General features: G+C 44.3%; 1 protein-coding gene across 1 annotated transcript in view; it reads left to right on the top strand.

The window, feature by feature from the left end:
* Positions 1-22,712, top strand: part of DDX60 (DExD/H-box helicase 60) — a 175,651-nt gene that overhangs the window by 77,369 nt on the left and 75,570 nt on the right. The window contains exons 4-8 of the mRNA XM_057548911.1: positions 14,336-14,449; positions 14,914-15,230; positions 20,491-20,595; positions 20,774-20,843; positions 22,121-22,310. Coding sequence (XP_057404894.1) covers positions 20,592-20,595; positions 20,774-20,843; positions 22,121-22,310 — 264 coding nt within the window. The 5' untranslated portion in view covers positions 14,336-14,449; positions 14,914-15,230; positions 20,491-20,591. The remainder of the gene's footprint in view (positions 1-14,335; positions 14,450-14,913; positions 15,231-20,490; positions 20,596-20,773; positions 20,844-22,120; positions 22,311-22,712) is intronic.

Below are 22,712 nucleotides of genomic sequence, written 5' to 3'. Positions count from 1 at the left end.
CTCCCATTCTGAGGGTTGTCTTTTCATCTTGTTTATGGTTTCTTTTGCTGTGCAAAAGCTTTTGAGTTTCATTAGGTTCCATTTGTTTATTTTTGTTTTTATTTCCATTACTCTAGGAAGTGGATCAAAAAAGATCTTGCTGTGATTTATGTTAAAGAGTGTTCTTCCTATGTTTTCCTCTAAGACTTTTATAGTGTCTGGTCTTACATTTAGGTCTCGAATCCATTTTGAGTTTATTTTTGTGTATGGTGTTAGGGAGTGTTCTAATTTCACTCTTTTACATGTAGCTGTCCAGTTTTCCCAGCACCACTTATTGAAGAGGCTGTCTTTTCTTCATTGTATATCCTTGCCTCCTTTGTCACAGATTAGTTGACCATAGGTGCATGAGTTTATCTCTGGGCTTTCTATCCTGTTTCATTGATCTATATTTCTGTTTTTGTGCCAGTACCATATTGTCTTGATTACTGTAGCTTTGTAGTATAGTCTGAAGTCAGGGAGTCTGATTCCTCCAGCTCCGTTTTTTTCCCTCAAGACTGCTTTGGCTATTCGGGGTCTTTTGTGACTCCATGCAAATTTTAAGATTTTTTGTTCTAGTTCTGTAAAAAATGCCATTGGTAATTTGATAAGGATTGCATTGAATCTGTAGATTGCTTTGGGTAATATAGTCATTTTCACAATATTGATATCTCTCCATCTGTTTGTATGATCGTTAATTTCTTTCATCAGTGTCTTATAGTTTTCTGCATACAGGTCTTTTGTCTCCCTAGGTAGGTTTATTCCTAGGTATTTTATTCTTTTTGTTGCAATGATAAGTGGGAGTGTTTCCTTAATTTCTCTTTCAGATTTTTCATCACTAGTATATAGGAATGCAAGAGACTTCTGTGCATTAATTTTGTATCCTGCAACTTTACCAAATTCATTGATTAGCTCTAGTAGTTTTCTGGTGGCATCTTTAGGATTCTCTATGTATAGTATCATGTCATCTGCAAACAGTGACAGTTTTACTTCTTCTTTTCCAATTTGTATTCCTTTTCTTTTTCTAATCTGATTGCCGTGGCTAGGACTTCCAAAGCTATGTTGAATAATAGTGGTGAGAGTGGGCAACCTTGTCTTGTTCCTGATCTTAGAGGAAATGCTTTCAGTTTTTCACCATTGAGAATGATGTTTGCTGTGCGTTTGTTGTATATGACCTTTATTATGTTGAGGTAGGTTCCCTCTATGCCCACTTTCTGGAGAGTTTTTATCATAAATGGGTGTTGAATTTTGTCAAAAGCTTTTTCTGCATCTATTGAGATGACCATATTGTTTTTCTTCTTCAATTTGTTAATATGGTGTATCACATTGCTTGATTTGCATATATTGAAGAATCCTTGCATCCCTGGGATAAATCCCACATGATCATGGTGTATGATCCTTTTAATGTGTTGTTGGATTCTGTTTGCTAGTATTTTGTTGAGGATTTTTGCAACTATATTCATGAGTGATATTGGTCTGTAATTTTCTTTTTTTGTAGTATCTTTGTCTGGTTTTGGTATCAGGGTAATGGTGGCCTCGTAAAATGAGTTTGGGAGTGTTCCTTCCTCTGCAATTTTTTGGAAGAGTTTGAGAAGGATGGGAGTTAGCTCTTATCTAAATGTTTGATAGCATTCACCTGTGAAGCCACCTGGTCCTGGACTTCTGTTTGTTGGAAGATTTTTAATCACAGTTTCAATTTCATTACTTGTGATTGGTCTGTTCATATTTTCTATTTCTTCCTGGTTCAGTCTTGGAAGGTTGTACCTTTCTAAGAATTTGTCCATTTCTTCCAAGTTGTCCATTTTATTGGCAGAGAGTTTCTTGTAGTAGTCTCTTAGGATGCTTTGTATTTCTGCATTGTCTGTTGTAACTTCTCCTTTTTCATTTCTAATTTTATTGATTGGAGTCCTCTCCCTCTTTTTCTTGATGAGTCTGGCTAATGGTTTATCAATTTTGTTTATCTTCTCAAAGAACCAGCTTTTAGTTTTATTGATCTTTGCTATTGTTTTCTTTGTTTCTATTTCATTTATTTCTGCTCTGATCTTTATGATTTCTTTCCTTTTACTAACTTTGGGTTTTGTTTGTTCTCCTTGCTCTGGTTCCTTTCGGTGTAAGGTTAGATTGTTTATTTGAGATTTTTCTTGTTTTTTGAGGTAGGATTGTATTGCTATAAACTTCCCTCTTCCCTACTTTTGCTGCATTCCATAGGTTTTGGATTGTCGTGTTTTCATGGTCATTTGTCTCTAGATATTTTTTGGTTTCCTCTTTGATTTCTTCAGTGATCTCTTGGTTATTTAGTAACGTACTGTTTATCCTCCACGTGTTTGTGTTTTTTATATTTTTTTCCCTGTAATTGATTTCTAATCTCATAGCGTTGTGGTCAGAAAAGATGCTTGATATGATTTCAATTTTCTTAAATTTACTGAGGCTTGATTTGTGACCCAAGATGTGATCTATCCTGGATAATGTTCTGTGCACATTTGAGAAGAAAGTGTAATCTGCTGTTTTTGGTTGGAAGGTCCTGTAAATATCAATTAAATCTATCTGGTCTATTGTGTCATTTAAAGCTTGTGTTTCCTTATTAATTTTCTGTTTGGATGATCTGTCCATTGGTGTAAGTGAGGTGTTAAAGTCCCCCGCTATTATTGTGTTACTGTCGATTTCCTCTTTTATAGCTGTTAGCAGTTGCCTTATGTATTGAGGTGCTCCTATGTTGGGTACATATATATTTATAATTGTTATATCTTCTTCTTGGATTGATTCCTTGATCATTATGTAGTGTCCTTCCTTGTCTCTTGTAACATTCTTTATTTTAAAGTCTATTTTATCTGATTGAGTATTGCTAATTCAGCTTTCTTTTGATTTCCATTTGCATGGAATATCTTTTTCCATCCCCTCACTTTCAGTCTGTATGTGTCCCTAGGTCTGAAGTGGGTCTAGTGTAGGCAGCATATATATAGGTCTTGTTTTTGTATCCCTTCAGTGAGCCTGTGTCTTTTGGTTGGAACATTTAATCCATTCACGTTTAAGGTAATTATCGATATGTATGTTCCTATGACCATTTTCTTAATTGTTTTGGGTTTTTTTTTTAGGTCCTTTTCTTCTCTTGTGTTTCCCACTTAGAGAAGTTCCTTTAGCATTTGTGGTAGAGCTGGTTTGGTTTTGCTGTATTCTCTTAGCTTTTGCTTATCTGTAAAGCTTTTGATTGCTCCATGGAATCTGAATGAGATCCTTGTGGTAGAGTAATCTTGGTTGTAGGTTCTTCCCTTTCATCACTTTAAGTATGTCATGCCACTCCCTTCTGGCTTGTAGAGTTTCTGCTGAGGAATCAGCTGTTAACCTTATGGGAGTTCCCTTGTATGTTATTTGTCATTTTTCCCTTGTTGCTTTCAATAATTTTTCTTTGTCTTTAATTTTTGTCAATTTGATTACTATGTGTCTCGGCTTGTTTCTCCTTGGGTTTATCCTGCCTGGGACTCTCTGCGCTTCCTGGACTTGGGTGGCTATTTCCTTTCCCATGTTAGGGAAGTTTTCAACTATAATCTCTTCAAATATTTTATCGGGTCCTTTCTCTCTCTCTTCTCCTTCTGGGACCCCATAATGCGAATGTTGTTGTGTTTAATGTTGTCCCAGAGGTCTCTTAGGCTGTCTTCATTTCTTTTCATTCATTCTTCTTTGTTGTGCTCCGCGGCAGTGAATTCCACCTTTCTGTCTTCCAGGTCACTTATTCGTTCTTCTGCCTCAGTTATTCTGCTGTTGATTCCTTCTAGTGTATTTTTCATTTCAGTTATTGTATTCATCTCTGTTTGTTTGTTCTTTAATTCTTCTAGGTGTTTGTTCTTTAATTCTTCTAGGTCTTTGTTAAACATTTCTAGCATCTTCTCAGTCTTTGCCTCCATTCTTTTTCCGAGGTCCTGGATCATCTACACTATCATTATTCTAAATTCTTTTTCTGGAAGGTTGCCTATCTCCCCTTCATTTAGTTGTTTTTCTGGGGTTTTATCTTGTTCCTTCATCTGGTACATAGCCCTCTGCCTTTTTATCTTGTCTATCTTTCTGTGAATTTATTTTTTGTTCCACAGGCTGCAGGACTGTAGTTCTTGCTTCTGTTGTCTGCCCTCTGGTGGATGAGGCTGTATATATTATGCACTTCTTTGTCTCTTGTAACAGTATTTATTTTCAAGTCTATTTTGTCTGTTATTCTTTACATTTCCATTTGCATTGAATACCTTTTTCCACCCACTCACTTTCAGTCTGGGTGTCTTTAGATCTGAAGTGAGTCTTTTGTAGGCAGCATATAGATGGTCTTGTTTTTTATCCATGTTTTTTTTAACCATAGAGTGTTTTTTTTAAGCCACTCCATGTCTTTTGGTTAGCAAATTTAGTCTATTTACATCAGAAGTAATTATTGAGAGATATGTGCTTATGGCCATTTTGTTAATTGTTTTCTGTCTGTTTTTGTAGTTTCACTCTGCTCCTTTGACCTTCTCTTTCTCTCTTCCCTTGTGTTTTGGTGGTTTCTTAGTGTCATGTTTAGATTCCTTTCTCATTTTCTTTGGTTTATTTACTTTGTTTTTTTCCTTTGTGGTTACCATGGAGTTTACATGTAATATCTATGTAAGCAGTAGCCTGTTTTAAGTTGGTAGCAACTTAAATCTGAACACATTCCAAAGCTTTATTGTTTTACTACCCCCTCCAAGTTTTATACTTTTGATGACATGTTTTACATCTTTTTATTTTATGTGTCCCTTAAAAATCATTGTAATTTTAATTTTCCTACTTTTGTTTTTTAACCTTTGTGTTTTTTTATAAGTGATTGATACACTACCTTTTTTCTATATTTACAGTTTCCAGTGAGATTTTTTATTCATTTGTTTTCTTATTATTAATTAGTGTCATTCCTTTTCAGCTTAAATAAGTCCATTTAATATTTCTTGTAGTGCTGGTTTAGTGGTGGTGAACTCTTTTAGCTTTTGCTCATCTGGGAAAATCTTGATCCCTCCTTTAATTCCAAGTGATAACCTTGCTGGTAGAGAATTCTTGCTTTGGAGGTTTTCTTCTCTCAGCACTTTGAACGTGTTATGCCATTCCTTCTCGCCTGTAAGGTTTCTGCTGAAAAATCTGCTGATAGCCTTATGGGAGTTCTCTTGTGTGTAACAAGTTGTTTTATTCTCGCTGCGTTCAGGATGCTCTCTTTATCCTTACCTTTTACCCTTTTAATTTTCATGTGTCTTGATGTGGTCTCTTTGGGTTCATCTTATGCAGAACTCTCTGGGATTCCCGGACCTGGATGTGTGTTTCCTTCCTCAGATTAGGGAAGTTTTCAGGCACGATTTCTTCTATTAATTTTTCTGGTTCTTGCTCTCTCTCTGTTCTCCTTCTGGGCCCCACATAATGCCAATGTTATTCTGCTCAATGTTGTCCGAAGGGCCCCTAAGGTATCTTCACTTTATACAACTTTTCTGTTTTTACTTTGCTGCTCTGTTTCGGTGAGTCCCTCTGCTTTGTCTTCCAGCTCGCTGATTCGTCTTCTACCTGCTGTTGAACCTCTCTGGTGTGTTTTTCAGTTCAGTAACAGTACTGTTTGTTGAAGTTCTCGCTGTGTTCGTCCAGCCTTCTCCTGAGTCCAATGAGTGCTTTCATGACTATTACTTTGAACTCTTTATCAGTTAGGCTGCTTATATCTGTTTCATTTAATTACTTTTCTGAGGTTTTGTTTTGTTCTTTTGATAGGAACGTATCTTCTTATTTTGCTTAATTCTCTGTTTCTGCATATTAGGTGAGTCAGCTATCTCTCCTGGTCTGGAAGGAGTGCAAAATATAGAAGATTTCCTCTGGGCTCAGAGGCACAATCCCGCCTGGCCGCCAGAGGCAGGCACCCAGGGGCTGCGTGCATCTCCTGTTGTGGTGAGGCTGCAGCTGTCCCAGGCTATGTGGGTGGGCAGAGGTCTGGCCCCCGGAACAACCATGGGGCCCGGCCACAGAATCTGTGGCCTTGGTGAGTGTGATGTAGTTTTTAACACATTGATTTGACCAGGTTTGAGACCCTGACTAGGAGCTGCTCATTTCCCTTTCCTGTCCAGTCCCTCAAGCCCACACCCCAGCCACCTCCCATATAGGGCTCTCACACTCCAGGCCACTATACACCTGCCCTAATCACCCCCGGGCCAGGTACCAGACAACCAGGAACAGCCCCTGTGCCCAGAGCCTGTGGAATTTATTCAAATCAGCTAATCCTAAACTGCTTACCCTGCCTCACCAATTCCTTTGCATGGAAACCATGGTAAAGGCACTGCCCACAATTCTCCCTCTCCTCTGCCCCTTGACTGACCCTGATGCTTCCTCTGAGTGGCCCAGCATGGTGTACTTTCCCCCCCACAAGAATTTGAATAACAAAGCTGTCAGGCTCTTTCTGGTGTCTCCTCTTGGTCTGCCTCTGGCCTTGCCATGCCTCACCCGAGGTGATGTGCTGAAAGTGAGTCCCATGCACTTCCCCATTTACCACCAGAGCCCATTTCCATGTGCATCTGAGGTTGGGAGGTGGGGTCAGTGGCCTTTCCTCGGGTCCCAGTTCAGCTTCTAAACAATTGCTTCTTCTTATAAAAAGTCCTGTTCTTTGAAGCATCGGTCCTTTGAGTGGGCCGTCCTTCACCCACCTTGTTTAATCAAGACTTTGGATCCAGTTGGGCTCTTGGCTTTCTTCTTCACCCCAAGTCCTGCCATAATCCTGGGGAATGCCAGCACACTCGTCTGTCAATTCCAGGCCCTGGCATCTTGCTTCCTGTTTGTGGTTTTACCTGCTTGCACCTGCTGATTGTTGCCTCTGTGTATCTTCCACCCCCACTTCCGTGCTCCATTTCCAAAATCCTAAGTCAGAATATCAGTCAGTATGTACTGCTGTGTAACAAACTACTCCCAAATTTAGAGGCTTAGAGCAATACCCTCAAACCTCGTATGTGTTCATCCAGAGCATTAAAGTGACCCTCACTGATTTTAAATCCTTGAAACAAAGTGTCCTCTACTCCAGGCCAGCTCTCATCTGTGGATTCGCAAATCTTTAGATCCATTTATAAGTAGATTAGTGTGTGCACACTTTAAAGGTTCACACTTTAAAAAGTTCACCTCCTTTGACCCACTCATTCTCTCCTCTTCTTGAGGATATAGGTGATGCCATGTTCCGTACAACATTATTTATAACAGCAGAAAATCAGTAACAGCCTAAATCTCCAATTTATGGAATGGTTAAGTACATTCATGGATTTTAAAGTGGTCATAGAAAGTGATGTTTATGACATGTTTATAATCACATAGAAAAAACTTATTGTAGAATGATAATGAAAAGAAGTAATAATCATTTGTATTTACAGTATGAATGCATTATTAAAAATGCAGCATCTTTTTTTATGGTGGCAGATTGTACTCCTTTCAGTTGAGTTGATAAAAAGGAAGTAAAGCCTTGAGGGAAGAGGCAGTTTGTTTGTTTTCTCCATTAGAGGGGAAAGGCAGATCTACCAGGATAATTCGATATTTAAAAGTGGCTTAGAGACTTCTTTGACGTAAATCACATGGACAGCCCCTGTTTCTCCTAAAGTTGGCATTTTCTCTGCCTCAGGGAGACTCGGGGCGGGGGAGCATCAGACTTGCACAGGGGATGTTTGCTGCAGGACAGGCGGGGACAGGGGGACAGCTGCCCCCAGCTTCAGGGGCCGCCCCCCGAGGAACCTGCCCTGGACCATGCGACCGCCACTCCCGGGAAAGCAGAAAGGAAGGAAGAATGTGACAAAGGGGGAAACCAGCTGTTGGAGCAAAGAAGGATTTAGACGCTGAAAAAACGCCAGCGTGGAGGACAGTTGCTCTGGCACAGATATCCCGGGTCTGCCCTCACCTGCTTCTGCTGGACTCGCTCTTTCTCAACGCTTGCCATTCTGGGAAGGAATTTGCTCCGAGCTGGTGTGCTTTCAGCCCCAAGGTTTCCTCTGACGGACGGAAGAGCAGGTGTTGCAGAAGCCTGCGGCAGAAATGGCGCAGACCCGGGGGTTCATCTTAATTTTATACTGGACCCTGTGATTTTGTTTGAATGTTTTGTGTATTTCTTCATGATGAGGAGGTAAGTAAATTATTGCTGACACTTTTCCATAGGGATACATACAAATTTATTAATTCCACTGTTTATTTATGATTTGTATATTTAATGTTGAGGTTATGATTATACAATTCAAAGCAAAGCAAATTTAGTAGAGAAGAACTGTGTTGGTAATAAAAGGTGTTGGCATTAGGATCTTAAGAAAGCATGCAACTATCTTGGTGGTAAAAAAAAAAATCTATTTTGGGACTTCCCTGGCAGTCCAGTGGTTAAGACTCTGTGCTTCTGGTGCAGGGGGTGCGGGTTTGATCCCTGGTTGGGGACTTAAGATCCCACACGCCACCTGATGCAGCCAAAAATAAAAAAAATCTATTACATCTGAAAAAGTAACTCTTGAAATTCCTTACAAAGCCACATGTTAGGTAAGCTCCTGAAACAATAATCACAGCATAATCAGAAGAAAAGTAGAAAATGAAACAATGTAGTATTCGATTGCTACACCCTTGACAAATAATTTTTATGAATTGAACCGTAGGCCTAATGAATGAAGGGGTGGTTCTCCTCACTGCTTCTCCAGGCACTAGCCCACTTGGGTGGGTTCTCAACCTGAGAGTGGATTCCACCCGCTTCACGCCGTGGGCCCAGGGAAGGGTCCCACCCCCGTCACTCCATCCAGCTGGCAGCCGGTGCATAACTGGCTTTTATAGAAATGGTACAGCTGTTCTGTTCTGTGCCTGTTTCCACAGCCTCTCTGCTGTCTGAGGGTCCCATCTCTGAGGGACACGATGTACCTCTGCCAGGCTCCCCGTGGGGACAGCAGCCTTGCTGCTGAACACACTTTGCAGGTGAGGTCTTAACTGTGTCCAGCTGTCTCCAGGGGCACAGGTGACCTGGCACTGATAATATCATCTTCTGAGGAGATCCGTTTGTTCGCTTAAAATGCTCATCCCGGACACACGGATTCTGACAAAGTGCCTGGCCCGGGGGGGACGCCGCTGTCCCACAGAGAGTGTGGGACACCAGGAGAGATGCTTGAGACCTGGCTGGTGAGCTGAGGGCTGCTGCATCGCCGACAACCAGTGCCTGCATCCAAAGTGCCGATACAGCTCCGACCGCTTTCAGTTCTATTTGCGTTCTGGAGGCAGTGTAATCTGCATTTGCTCATTTAATCTGACTGATGGTGTAACCTGAAAGTCAGTCCGTGTTAAGTGGGCCCCCTGCACAAAATGATGTAAAGTCAGTCCACATTGAGATCAGCGTGCACTCCATAAGTGCCCTCCGAGACTCCTTCACTCTTGAGGCGTGAACAGTCTCCTTTCAAGACTCCTGAAGTGTCTGGACCACCTACGATGGCCATGGTACCCACAGGCTTCTGACGTAAAACGCTGCCCTTCCTCAGCTCTGCACTGTGCATGCCGGGATCTCCCGGAAGCAGAGGCTCTCACAGACCCTGAGCCCATGACCCTCTGTTCTCTGGACTCATGGCTTTGGGTCATGAAAGCAGTGCCCCACAGCATGGAACTGTGACGAGGCCTCTCGCTAGAGGACGGAGCCGGACCTGGACCCTCCGGCAGGTCCCAGCGTGGAGCAGGGCGCGTCCTCCGTGGCCCCTGCCCTCAGTCCAGGCCAGACGCCGTGGAGCTGGAGGAGGCCCCCAGCTCCCAGACCCCTCGGCCGCCTGGGGAACCCCTTGGGGTCAACTGAGTGGACAGAATTGGGAGTTGGCAGAGTCTGCAGATGGAGTCACCATCACCGTGTGTGAAGGAACGCAGAGACACGGGGCTGCTTTCCTGTCTCTTAAACCAGGTGTCCTGGCAGAGGAGGGGGGCCGAGGTCGGCACAGCCGGCCACCCTTTAGGCAGCTGTCCCAGCTCCGATGCCTGGCCGATGCCGGCCTCCATCTGCGCCTTTTCACGTATGCGTGGCTGGTGGCCTGCGAGTCCTTCCTGTTGGGGTGAAGAGCCCTGGGGATCTTTGCTTTGCAGATACTCACATATAAAGCAAGGCAGCAGACATCTGTACACATGCTAAACCCCAGACAACCTCACTGGGACATGTCTCGTCCCCTTAGGAGTTCCAGATGTTACCCAGATGTCACCCACAGTGAGGACTCATTTCCTGTCTCAGAAGACAGTGCTGGGCCCTTGAAGGAAGTTCAGTGCCATTGCCACCTTCCCTATACGCCCCTGGCAGCTGATTTAATTTGTTTAATTAAGAGGACCAAGGGACTCTTCAAAGAGCTCTGATTTAAGTTACAAAGTAGCACATGGGCCCCCCCCCCCCCCGTGGGTGTCACCATGGCCACAGGCATTGATTAAGTGAACTTTCTGCCCCTGGGGATTGCACTTCCCCCACTCCTGCCACTTAGACCCTTCAACTCCCTTTAGTGCCCACAAGGACGGGCACCTCTGAAGTTCACATTTCCATTGGCCGCCTCTCCACCTCTCTCCCGCCTGGCCAGGGGTCCACTTTGCTTCCTGGAGAGGCATTTGTTCTGCTCTCTAAAAGTGTGAGTCATCACCAAGGTTTAAATGGATGTCAAGGTATCGTAAGGCCTAAAATTCCACATGTTGCTCTAGAGGCAGACAAATCTCCTCTGCCCTCTTAGGGTCTCTGGCTGAGCCTAAGTGTTAAAGTGACATAAAACAGATGAACAGGAGAAAAGCATACACATTTTATTGAATTTTTCCATGTACTTGGGACCCTCCACAAGAGAATGAAGTCCAAAAGACGTGACTAGAGCAGAAAGATTTAAAAAAATTTTTTATTGGAATATAGTTGATTTACAATGTTGGGTTAGTTTCAGGCGTAAAGCAAAGTGAATCAGTTATACATATGCACATATCCGCTCTTTTTTAGATTCTTTTCCCATATAGGCCATTACAGAGTATTGAGTAGAGTTCCCTGTGCTGTACAGTAGGTCCTTATTAGTTATCTTTTTTTTAAATAAATTTATTTTATTATTTTTATTTTATTTATTTATTGTTTCTGGCTGCGTTGGGTCTTTGTTGCTGCTTCGTTGCTTTTCTCTAGTTGCAGCGAGCAGGGGCTACTCTTCGTTGCGGTGCGCGGGCTTCTCATCGCGGTGGCTTCTCTTGTTGCAGAGCACGGGCTCTAGGCACGCGGGCTTCAGTAGTTGTGGCACGTGGGCTCAGTAGTTGTGGCTCGAGGGCACTAGAGCACAGGCTCAGTAGTTGTGGCGCACAGGCTTAGTTGCGCTGCGGCATGTGGGATCTTCCCGGGCCAGGGCTCAAACCCGTGTCCCCTGCATTGGCAGGCGGATTCTTAACCACTGCGCCACCAGGGAAGCCCTAGTTATCTATTTTATATACAGTAGTGTGTATATGTCAATCCCAATCTCCCAATTTTTCCCTCTCCTTTTCCCCCTGGTAACTATAAGTTTGTTTTCTATGTCTGTGAGTCTATTTCTGTTTTGTAAATTAGTTCATTTGTGTCATATTTTAGAACTCCACATATAAGTGATATCACATGATATTTGTCTTTCTCTGACTTACGTCACTTAGGATAATCTCTAGGTCCATCCATGTTGCTGCAAATGGCATTATCTCATTCTTTTTTATGGTGAGTAATATTCCATTATATACCTGTACCACACCTTTTTTTTTTTTAACATCTTTATTGGAGTATAATTGCTTTACAATGGTGTGTCAGTTTCTGCTTTATAACAAAGTGAATCAGTTATACATATACATATGTTCCCATCTCTCTTCCCTCTTGCATCTCCCTCCCTCCCCCCCTCCCTATCCCACCACTCTAGGTACCACACCTTCTTTATCCATTCATCTGTTGATGGACATTTAGGTTGCTTCCTTGTCTTGGCTGTTGTGAATAGTGCTGCTGTGAACATAGGGGTGCATGCAGAGCAGGAAGATTTTATACCTTTTAGACAAAGAAACAATAAGTATGTGAAGAATCGGCAAGACAGAGGGCTTTGGGCTGGGGTAGTAGAAGGTGGGAAGTGACCAGGTGAGTTCACACAGCCTTCTGCCTCCTTGGCCCTGTGTTCCCCATCTCTGGTGATGAGGATGTCCTCTGTCCTCTGGTCCCGGGGGATGGGGGGTGAGGGGTATCCCCTGATGTCAGGGAAGACGGTAAAGGGGGCGGTCAGAGTGACCTTCCTGCTTCTTGCCGTCCAGCTGAGGTGTTCCGTGTGCTGAGTGCCACGTTCTGGGGAAACTTCACTGCCTCGGCGTCCTCGACGTCGCTGAGCCTGCCGGGCTCCCTGAGTTCCTCCAGGGGCACATTTGCTCTCTGGGGGCTTGTCAGGCGAGGGCAGATGTACCCCCGTGCCCAGCCCCCCGCCCCGGCCAGCTCCTCTCTCCTCCAGATCAGCTGCATTTACCCAGGGGTTGTCGCTCCCTGACCACCAGCACGATTATTTCAGCAAGCAATCACGACTTCCCGAGGGAACCAGGGTCACCCCACCCTCTGGTTATGACTAAGTCTGCCTTCTGCAGTCCCACCTGGTGACTTTGCTCCCCGGTCCTGGCCTGTGTGCCCTGCCTGGGGTGCCGCCTCCTTCCGGGGCTGTGAGTACATGGGACAAACCACCCGTCAATCACGTCTGTCCAGGACAGGGGTCCTGCGCTTGGCTGTGGCCCCTGACTCGAGGGCGGGTGGAAGGAGACCTATTAAACGGTTGGCGGGTCCCCAAGAGGAAGGAGTAGAAGCGATGAGGAAGCATTGGAATGTGCTCAGCAGGGACCGGACAGGCTCCGTCTTCCGTGCTCACCGGTGACCCTGGCAGCAGGTGGACATGGGATGGAGGGACCGGCCGCAGTCCAGCAGGGCAGAGCTGTCTCAGCCATCCCGGTGAGAAGTGGTGATGCCCGCCCTGGCCTGTGGAAAATGGGAGCACAGAGGTGCTAGATTCTATCCATGTTGGGAGCTCAAGTTCACTGGGATTTGAGTGAAGATTCAACAACAGTCCCCAGGCTCTCATTTGAGCAACTGTTACCTGATCACTCCATTAATCCCAAGAGATGGGAGGGAAATAAATAGATCTAAAGAATACTGTAACTGAAACCGAGGGAGAAGAGGCTCTTAGGAAAAGAGAGGTTGGCTAAAATCTTTCAAAAATTTCAGAGAGAGAAGTCAGTGAACCGTGGACCAGAGGAGCATTGTCTGGATTTCTCCATCACTGACCCATCACTGGTCTCTGACAGAGCAGTTTCAAGGCAGGTCTGGACTAAAGGGGCTCAAGGACTCGGAGGAGGGGAAGAGGTGTAGACAGTGCGTGTAGACCACGAGAGGCCACCATGCCAAAAAGAGGGTGGCTTCCGCCTCCCTCTGGTAAGGACCCTCCGAGCCCCCCCGGGTAAGTACCAATCATCTCCTCAGCTCCAGAGCCTTACGTAAGTCCATCCTGCAAAGTATTGATACCTTTGCTCTGAGCTCATGGGTGTCAGGAGTCAGGACACTGACCTTTGGACAGGAGGAGGGAGGGGCATTGCCCAGCTGGCCCCAGGCAAGTGCCTTAGAGAGCTTAGTGAAGGAGGGACACAAACGGAAGGTCACTTTAGACCAGTCAGGTGTCAAGTTCCAAGTTCTCTTGTTTTCTTTCTCACTATCATCACAACCAACGCATCACAAACTTGCAAATAAATAATCAATAAATAAAAGCCTGATGGCTGTGAGAAGTGTCCACCTTCTCAGCCCCTGCCCTTTTCTCCAGTCGATGGCCATCTGTCTGTTTTCCCCTGTGGAGCAGTGAGAGCCTGGACCTCTCTTCTTTCCTCGCGGACAGAGCAGCTCCTGGCTTCCCACTGTTGCTAAGATGCCCCCACCCACCACTTCCTGGAATTCCAGCGTATTTGCACATTGACAGCGCTCATGAAGTTCATGAAATCAAGCACGTGAGCACGCTAAGCGACTGCAAACATCAACAGGCAGAAATTACGTAAAAATAGCATCAATTAAAGTGAGAAATAGGGAATTCCCTGGCCGTCCTGTGGTCAGGACTCTGCCTTTTCACTGCCTGGGTTTCAGTCCCCTGGTGGGGGAACTAAGATCCCACAAGCTACGTGGTGCGGCAAAAACCCCACAAGAACAAAAAAAAACAACAGAATGTTGCGCTTTCAGTTTTACAGAAGGATATTTCTCGGTCCATGAAAGCTCCAAATATAGTTGACACAGAACGGTCATTCTCAGCTTCTCATCACAGAAACTCCAAGTTCATGCGTTCTTAACTGGTTTTGTTTTTCTTTTTGCATAAAGGTGGAATGTCAGATTCCACAGTACCTTACGTTTGAGAAGTGGAGTATTTCCTGCCCCGTCAGTAAACAAAGGACGTCACAGACATCAGCGATTGCAGCCCTCCAACGTGAGCCGGTGAGCCCGGAGGGCACTCGGGAAGGAAAAGAACACCTGCCGTCTAGCAGCCACTCCCTGCGGGGGGCCACGCGGAAACGCAGGATGTGAAAACCCTGGCCCCAGAGAGCTGAGGTGCAGATCAGAGGAATGACTTCAGTGAGCCCAGACTCTTAAATCTTCCCATACAGAGAAAAGCACTAACTTCCTTAACTTGAGATGCCTGGTTTTCCTTAATTAACAATAATCTTCTGACGTTCAGACTACTGCCCTTTGTTGCAAACACTATAGAATCTGGCCCCGCCCCCCTCGCCTCCTCGGAGCAGTTTCTCAGGGTTTCTTGAGATGCTGCCTCCTGGGCTTGAAGTCCCCAAAATTCCTGCCGAGTAAAACGTCACTCTCAACTTCTGGGTTGTGAATATTTTTTAGGTGGGCACATTTCACCTATTTCTAATTCCGCCTCTTCTTGATTTTATCTTGTTTAGATAGACGTCCCGGATTTCTCTGCCTCATTTCCCTCTATTTCATGCCCAAATCCCAAAGTCCTCTGCTGCCTCTTGCTGGATGTTGTGGCGGAAGGATGCTCAAAGCCCCCCACCAGCTCACCCAACTGAAGCGCGGTGAAACGAAACTTGAAACTGAAGTGCTGGAGACCAGAAAGGAAACCGAAAGTCTCCAGACCTCTGGCCTGCCGGGGGCCCCGCCCCGCCCCGCCCGACCTCTACCCTGGTCCTGCGCTCCGCGCCCTCCTATATCTGCGGAGCGCTCAGCTGCCCTTCAGACGCTGCGGGACCGGCTCCAGGTTCGGTCCGGGGTAAAGGGTGTGAGGGCGTCTCGGGGGTCCCGGGGCGCTGCGGTCTCGCAGGGGCTCGAGGTCTTTGACCTGATGGGCGGAGAGGTCCCCGGCGCGGGCTCTGGGCGCGGGGGATGCAGGGCGGGGGCGAGGGATGCGGGATGCTGCGGGGGGCGGCGCGTCGCAGAGCTCCGGCGTTGCAAGGGGGCTGTGGGCGCTGGCGGGGCAGGGAGCGCTGAGATCTGAGGTCTGAGGAGGGAGACGAGCGCGCAGGCACTAAGGGTCCTCTTCGGAGAAAGGGTGGGCGTGGGGTTGCTGGGGAGACCAAGGCGCGTCAGAGGCGGGCAGGGCCGGTGAGCCCTGGACGGGGCAGCGCCAAGCAGCTTCCTCACCCCTGCGGAGCCTCGGACCCAAACCAAACTTGCAGAATCAGAGTCTGCATTTTCCTAAGGTCTCCCAGGTGATGCCTACATTTCAGTGGCTTAGCGCTGTAAGAATTTATTTTTTTTAACGAAGTATTCACGGTCAAGGGGTACGCATTCGTTTTCTATTGCTGTGCAACAAATGATGACCCCTTCAGTGGCTGAAGTCCGTCGAAATTCGCCGTGTTAGAGTTTCGGTGGAGAGGAAGTCCAGACACACGGGGGCTGAGCGCGGACCTGCGTCTCCCGGCTGGAATGAAGGCGTCCGCTGGCTGGAAGGAGACAGTGCCTTGCAGCTGTGGGGTTGGAGCTCCCTGTTTCTTGTTGGCCGCAGGCTCCTCCTGGCCTGTAGGGACCCCGCTGAGGGGCTTAGCCTCAGCTTTAGGTCTGCAGAGCCAGCAGGACAATCTCCTGTCTCCTGTGTATGATAGCCTCGCAGATGTACGCCCATCGGGGGAGACGATGTCCCACTAAAGTCCCAGGTCCTGCCCACGCCCAGGGGGACAGGTTATGGGGGGAGGGGCACACCGGGGAGGCTGGGGTCTCAGAGGCCACCCTCAAGTCCTGCCCACTGCGGGCCAGCTCCTCTCCAGGCCACGTTTCAGGAGCGGTCCCCTTGCGTCCTCCACCATTGCCTGGACCATGTCCTCTGGCTCTGGCTGTCTCTCCTCCAACGTGTAGTCCACGATTCCCCTTTTTTCCCCTTCTTTCGATTTAAGATTTTAAAATCAGAACCCAAACAAGGTTCTGACACTACTGTGTTTGGAAGTTTGTTACCATCTCTTTCATCCTCTTGCAATTTATTTCTTAATAAGCTGGGGGTTTTGTTTTAAAGTTTATATTGGTGGTGGGTTGCTGTTGTTGTTGTTTTTTTAATCTTGTCTTGTAGTGATTCTCCTAGTCCTCTTGGCATATTTTAACATTTAACATGTTCTTCTGTTTTCTACATTTGTAAACCACAGTTCTTGCTACCAGAGTTTTGATCAAATTCAGGTTTAAGATACTCCCCTCCCCCCGCTGGAGTATTTCCACACCGGTGTAGTTCTGTATGGAAACAGCTCTTTGCCTCTATTTTTGTTGTGTTATCACCTAAAAATGCCGAGATCGATTAGTTTACTAGAAGCTGTAAACTGGAAACACCCAGTTCTACATTTTTGTCTCTGTTTGTTAGCTGGGTTACCCCCGGCCTCACAGAAATGAAGCCTCCCAATTTGGCTAATTGTATTAACGTCATACTATCAGGGTTTGTCATAATTTATAGTATTTTATGACTTGAATTCTTGTGATTTGTGTCTATGTTGACTCAAAAATGGAAAACCAGTTAGCAGCACTTACAAAATTATGATTATGTACAATTGTAGGAAGTCTTTATCTTTGTCTGGGAAACATAGTTCTATCTCATTAAGACTACCGCTTGAAATGGATACTTCTCAAAATTCAAAGTGTCATGCAGCCTCTTATTTTTCTTTTTAGCTTCCTTTAATTCTTGTGGACCGTACATAATTTCAGTGTTTCTTTTGATTGCCCTTTTTATCTTTTTTCTTCAATTTTCTGTATTTTTAAAATAAATTTTCATTTAAGATGAGTAGTTGGTGAAGTTTCCGACTTCTTTTTTTAAATTTTTTAATTAATTAATTTTTAAAATTCGTTAATTTATTTTTGGCTGCGTTGGGTCTTCGTTGCTGCGCGCGGGCTTTCTCTAGTTGCGGTGCGCGTGCTTCTCATTGCGGTGGCTTCTCTTGTTGTGGAGCACGGGCTCTAGGCACGTGGGCTTCAGTAGTTGTGGCGCGCAGGCTCAGTTGTTGTGGCTGGCGGGCTCTAGAGCGCAGGCTCAGTAGTTGTGGCTGGCAGGCTTAGCTGCTCCGCGGCATGTGGGATCTTCCCAGACCAGGGCTCGAACCCGTGTCCCCTGCGTTGGCAGGCGGATTCTCAACCACTCGCCACCAGGGAAGCCCCTGGCTTCTTAAATGTCTAGTAGTACTGTCTTTTTCCTCTCTTGATGAATTGAATGACTGTTTGCATGCAGAATTCTTAGTTCAAAATATTTTCCTCTTAGAACTTTGAAAGTATTCTTTCCTTTTATCAAGACATCCATAATGCTCTCATTTTGATGTGTTGTATCTGTGTGCCAGGTACTATTTTAATCCATTTGTATGCATCAGCTCATACTTTTAAATGGCTTGAAAACACAGCCAGGGGGAGTAATATGATTGTCCGATGAGTGGATGAGTGAAGTGAGACCCGAGAAAGTAACTTACCTCAACTGTAGTATGTTCAGAACTGGGGTGAGAAGCCCGGCGTCCTGCCTGTGAGCAGCTCTGCTCACATCTGCCTGTCTGCCTTACACCTCTTTGTGGTGCTTCCGTCTTCCTCTGTATTCCTGGAGCTCTTCGGTTTTCACAGGCTGTGTCTAAGCATGGTTTTCTCTTTTGCCATTATTTCTGCTCAGTTCTTGGAAAAAATTTTCAATCTAAAAAAGTATATTTTTCTTTAACTCTGGCCTAATATCGTTATGTTATGCTAACTATTATATCTTTGATTACTTTTAATTTATCCCCACCCCATTTTGCAATCGTACTTCTCTGTGACTGGAATTACTGTGAAATGGACTTAGAACTTGTTGATCTATCCTCCATATTTTAGTAATTTTTCTGTTTTCCATCTCTTTGATTTTCTCTTCTCTAAGAAATTTCCTGGATTTTAACCCGTAGATCGCTAACTTGAAATTTCAGCATGACCATTCCATTGTTCTGCGCATAAATTATTTTTCTGAAATTGTATTTAAAATTTTTATGAGCATTTCCTTTTTTTGATTTGCTGTAGCAACCTCTTATTATTTTATTAGTTAATGTCATTGTCATTATTAGAACTCTAACTGGAGTTTTTTTTTTTAAAGGACTGTTCTGTCCTTGAATCATGTTTGTTCATCTGGCTTCTTATTTTTTCTTTTCTTCCCCCTTAAATGTCTAGCGATTCTAATTTTTTATACATGTTCACTCGTGGTTATTATGTTAGGTAGCTGGTTTTATTTTCCTTAGCATGTTTCTCCCTTACATGAGAGAGAACTGAGCATAATGGTTGTGGATTCTGTGTGATGTTTAGGTGAGAACGAGTGTGGGGTAAAGTTTAATATGGAAAGCTTCCTGTAGGATGTGTGAGGGTGGGGAAACAGGCCGGGAGTCCCTTACCTGTCAGATGAAGGAGGCTTTATTCTGCCAACAAAGCTGTTGTTGAAAATTTGCCCAGTGTCCAGCATGCACTCATGTCCCATTAGTCATTGTTAGTTAATTTCAGAACCTGTATTATCTCTTTCAGTTTATATGTATTATATTTTCAAGTGAAGGTGTTAGGACTTAATTTGTTTGGAGCTCACTGCTTAATACATGAACTATTAGGTATTCATTTTGTCCTAGGAGTACGATTTAAAAAAAAAAGTCCTGAGACGTTAAGCGTACTGGGAACCTCTGGGATGCTGTGATTTAACCCATCTCATCTCGTGTATCTGATACTGTCTTCCCTGATGCTGTGTCTCTCTGTCCAAGCGACTTCATCCACACCGGTGGCCTCACTTAACCATAATTCTGAAATTACGCTCACACTGAGGTCTAGCCCAGACCTCGTGTTTGATCTCCAGACCTGTACATTTAATTACTTACAGGACATATCCCACAGTAAGTCGAACCCAGGCTGACCACAGATGAACTTAGGATCTTTCCCTGACGTTGGCCGCATCCCAAGGTTTCCAGCCCAGGGAGCAGCCTTGCCTTCCATCCGATTGCATCAGGTAGAATCCTAAGGGGCTCCTCTTCTCTATCCGTAGCTGATCCATTACCTCATCGTCAAACTCACCTTCTGAGTATCTAAGATTAACATGTGCCTCAAACTACTGTCCAGCTGCACTACACGCTGCTACTACCGTTGCTATAGAACAGTGGCTTTCTCTCCGCCTCACAGGTGGGGTCTTTGCTTCACCCCATCTAGTCTCTGTACTGGAGCCAGAGTAATCTTCCAAGATGCAAAGTCAGTCACATTACTACCTGCTGAAAATCCATCAGTGGGTTTTAGGACGACAAACATGCGATAAGAGGCTCTGCATGACTTTGTGTTTCTGCGGCCTTGTGCACTCCAGCGCAGCTGGCTGCTTCTCAGGACCCAGAACCATCCACACACTTTCCTGCCACAAGGCTTTTGCGCCAGGTGTTCTGGGTTCTCTCTGCCTGCAGTGCTACCCACCCCACCCCTTTGTTTAATTAATTCTCGTCTTATCCTTCAGAACTCAGCTCAAGCATTGCTTCTTTAGGGAAGTTGCCACTGACCTTTTGACTTTGTCGCATTTGCAACGTTCCATTGTTTGTATGATTATCTGATTGATATTTATCTTTCCTGGTAAATTTTTTTTTTTAAACTTTGGGTTTATTTATTTATTTATGGCTGTGTTGGGTCTTCGTTTCTGTGCGAGGGCTTTCTCTAGCTGCGGCAAGTGGGGGCCACTCTTCATCGCGGTGCGCGGGCCTCTCACTATCGCGGCCTCTCTCGTTGCGGAGCACAGGCTCCAGACGCGCAGGCTCAGTAGTTGTGGCTCACGGGCCTAGTTGCTCCGCGGCATGTGGGATCTTCCCAGACCAGGGCTTGAACCGGTGTCCCCTGCATTGGCAGGCAGATTCTCAACCACTGCGCCACCAGGGAAGCCCATTCCTGGTAAATTTTAAGTTTCATGGGAACTGACAGCATTTTGACTTTTGTTCATTCTTGTATTCCCAGTGCCTAAAGTTTTGTTTAACACACGGTAGTCATTCAGTACTGTTTGTTGATGGAATAATTCCTTTCTAATTTTTCTTTCTTTGTAGGTCTGCCGTTTTCATTAGCGTCTGCCACTTAGAGGTACCACAGTAAAGGATATTTGCTATATTTAATATTTTCCAGTTCAGGTTGGAGGCACGTGGCAAGAATGGGTAATTTTCAATTTAAAATATTGATAAATTGTAAAATAATGATTCTGCAAGCTACACAGATTTAATAGAATTAACTTTATGACTGTTTTTTCTTTCTCAAATAATTTGTAAATGATAGCTCTTTTAAAAAGAATTGATTGAAAATAATTCATTCTCTTTCTCTCTCTCTTTTTTTTAGGTTTAGAAAAGTACCGGATGCTTTTAGAGAGAATGTCACAGTTGATTTTGGATCAAATGGCAAAAGCTGAGTGAGTGTTGTAGTAATAAATCAAGAGATATAAACTTCTACATCTTATGCCCTGTGTATCGGATTGGCCTTAAAGCAATTATCTATCATCTACCGTCTGTCTATTATCTATCTATCTATCCATCCATCCTTCCATCTATCCATATTATCTAATCTATTTATCATTTATCTTAGTATAAGTATTATAGTATTTTATATATATATATGAGGTTGTTGAACAGAGAACTTTTAGAGCTATTTGATGGTCAGTGGAAACAGTCTTCTCTTGCTTTATTGTCCGTGGCTGTCAATGGATCCATCGTCTTATGAAAGGATGAGATTTTTTTTTTCCCCGTATTTGAGAGCATTTATTCAATCTTCTCGAAATCATGCTTATAATTTCCATATATTTGTTTTTTAAACATCTTTATTGGAGTATAATTGCTTTACAATGGTGTGTTAGTTTCTGCTTTATAACAAAGTGAATCAGTTATACATATACATATGTCCCCATATCTCTTCCCTCTTGCGTCTCCCTCCCTCCCACCCTCCCTATCCCACCCCTCTAGGTGGTCACAAAGCACCAAGCTGATCTCCCTGTGCTATGCGGCTGCTTCCCAGTAGCTATCTATTTTACGTTTGGTAGTGTATATATGTCCATGCCACTCTCTCACTTTGTCCCAGCTTACCCTTCCCCCTCCCCATATCCTCAAGTCCATTCTTTAGTAAGTCTGTGTCTTTATTCTTTATTCCCGTCTTGCTCCTAGGTTCTTCATGACTTTTTTTTTCCCTTAGATTCCATATATATGCATTAGCATACGGTATTTGTTTTTCTCTTTCTGACTTACTTCACTCTGTATGACAGACTCTAGGTCCATCCACCTCACTACAAATAACTCAATTTTGTTTCTTTTTATGGCTGAGTAATATTCCATTGTATGTATGTGCCACATCTTCTTTCGAAAGGATGAGATTGATGAAGCAGGAAGGTCTGTATTCAGATATAGGTGTTCAGTCCCTGAGTCCAGCCCACATTTTGGCCTTAGATAACGTGCTCTCTTTTCGAGCCTCAGTTTCCTTCCCTGTTGAGCGGAGGTGATGCTGATTCTTCCTGTGAAGGACACTCATGCATGCGGATGTCTTTGGCAAGTCAGTGTAGAGACCAACATGAAAGAATTACTCAGTAAATCAAGCTATTGATGATAATGATGATGAAGCTAATAATGATAATAAAGCTGCTGCCTTTGGGGCCTGATTTCATCTTCGTGTAATTTTTCATTTTCACTGTTTGTGTTTCAGTTATGACAGTCTGTTCAATGATTTTGTTGAGTCTGAGTTTTTTCTGATTGATGGAGACTCACTGCTGATGACATACGTCTGTGAGAAATCCTTGCGGCCTGAACAGGGCCTGCACTTCTTCTACCTGGTTGAACGCTACCTTGTGGATCTAATTAGTAAAGGAGGACAGTTTGCCGTCGTTTTCTTCAAGGTAACGTGACAGTTGGGTTCTTTTCTATGATTTGAGAACTAAGACTACAATGACATTGTTTTATAAGTAGTTTTTTTTTCTTATTTCAAAGTGAAGTAGATCTATAAAAATTCAGCAAATTTAAAGGGAAGAACAGAGAAAAAAGTGACCCATGATCCCAGTATTCAGAAATGACTACATTGAGGATTATTATTATTATTTTTATTGGGGCATAGTTGTTTTACAATGTTGCGTTAGTTTCTACTGTACAGCAAAGTGAAGTAGAGTTCCCTCTGCTCTACAGTAGGTTCTCATTAGTTATCTATTTTATACATACCAGTGTATATATATCAATCCCAATTTCCCAATTCTTCCCACTCCCCCCTTTTCCCCCTTGGTGTCCATACGTTTGTTTCTATTTCT

The sequence above is a fragment of the Balaenoptera acutorostrata genome, chromosome 6 (genome assembly GCF_949987535.1).
Source record: "Balaenoptera acutorostrata chromosome 6, mBalAcu1.1, whole genome shotgun sequence".
Lineage (NCBI taxonomy): Eukaryota > Metazoa > Chordata > Mammalia > Artiodactyla > Balaenopteridae > Balaenoptera > Balaenoptera acutorostrata.
Note: the sequence above shows the minus strand (reverse complement) of the source record. Positions and strands in the feature narration are given on the sequence as shown.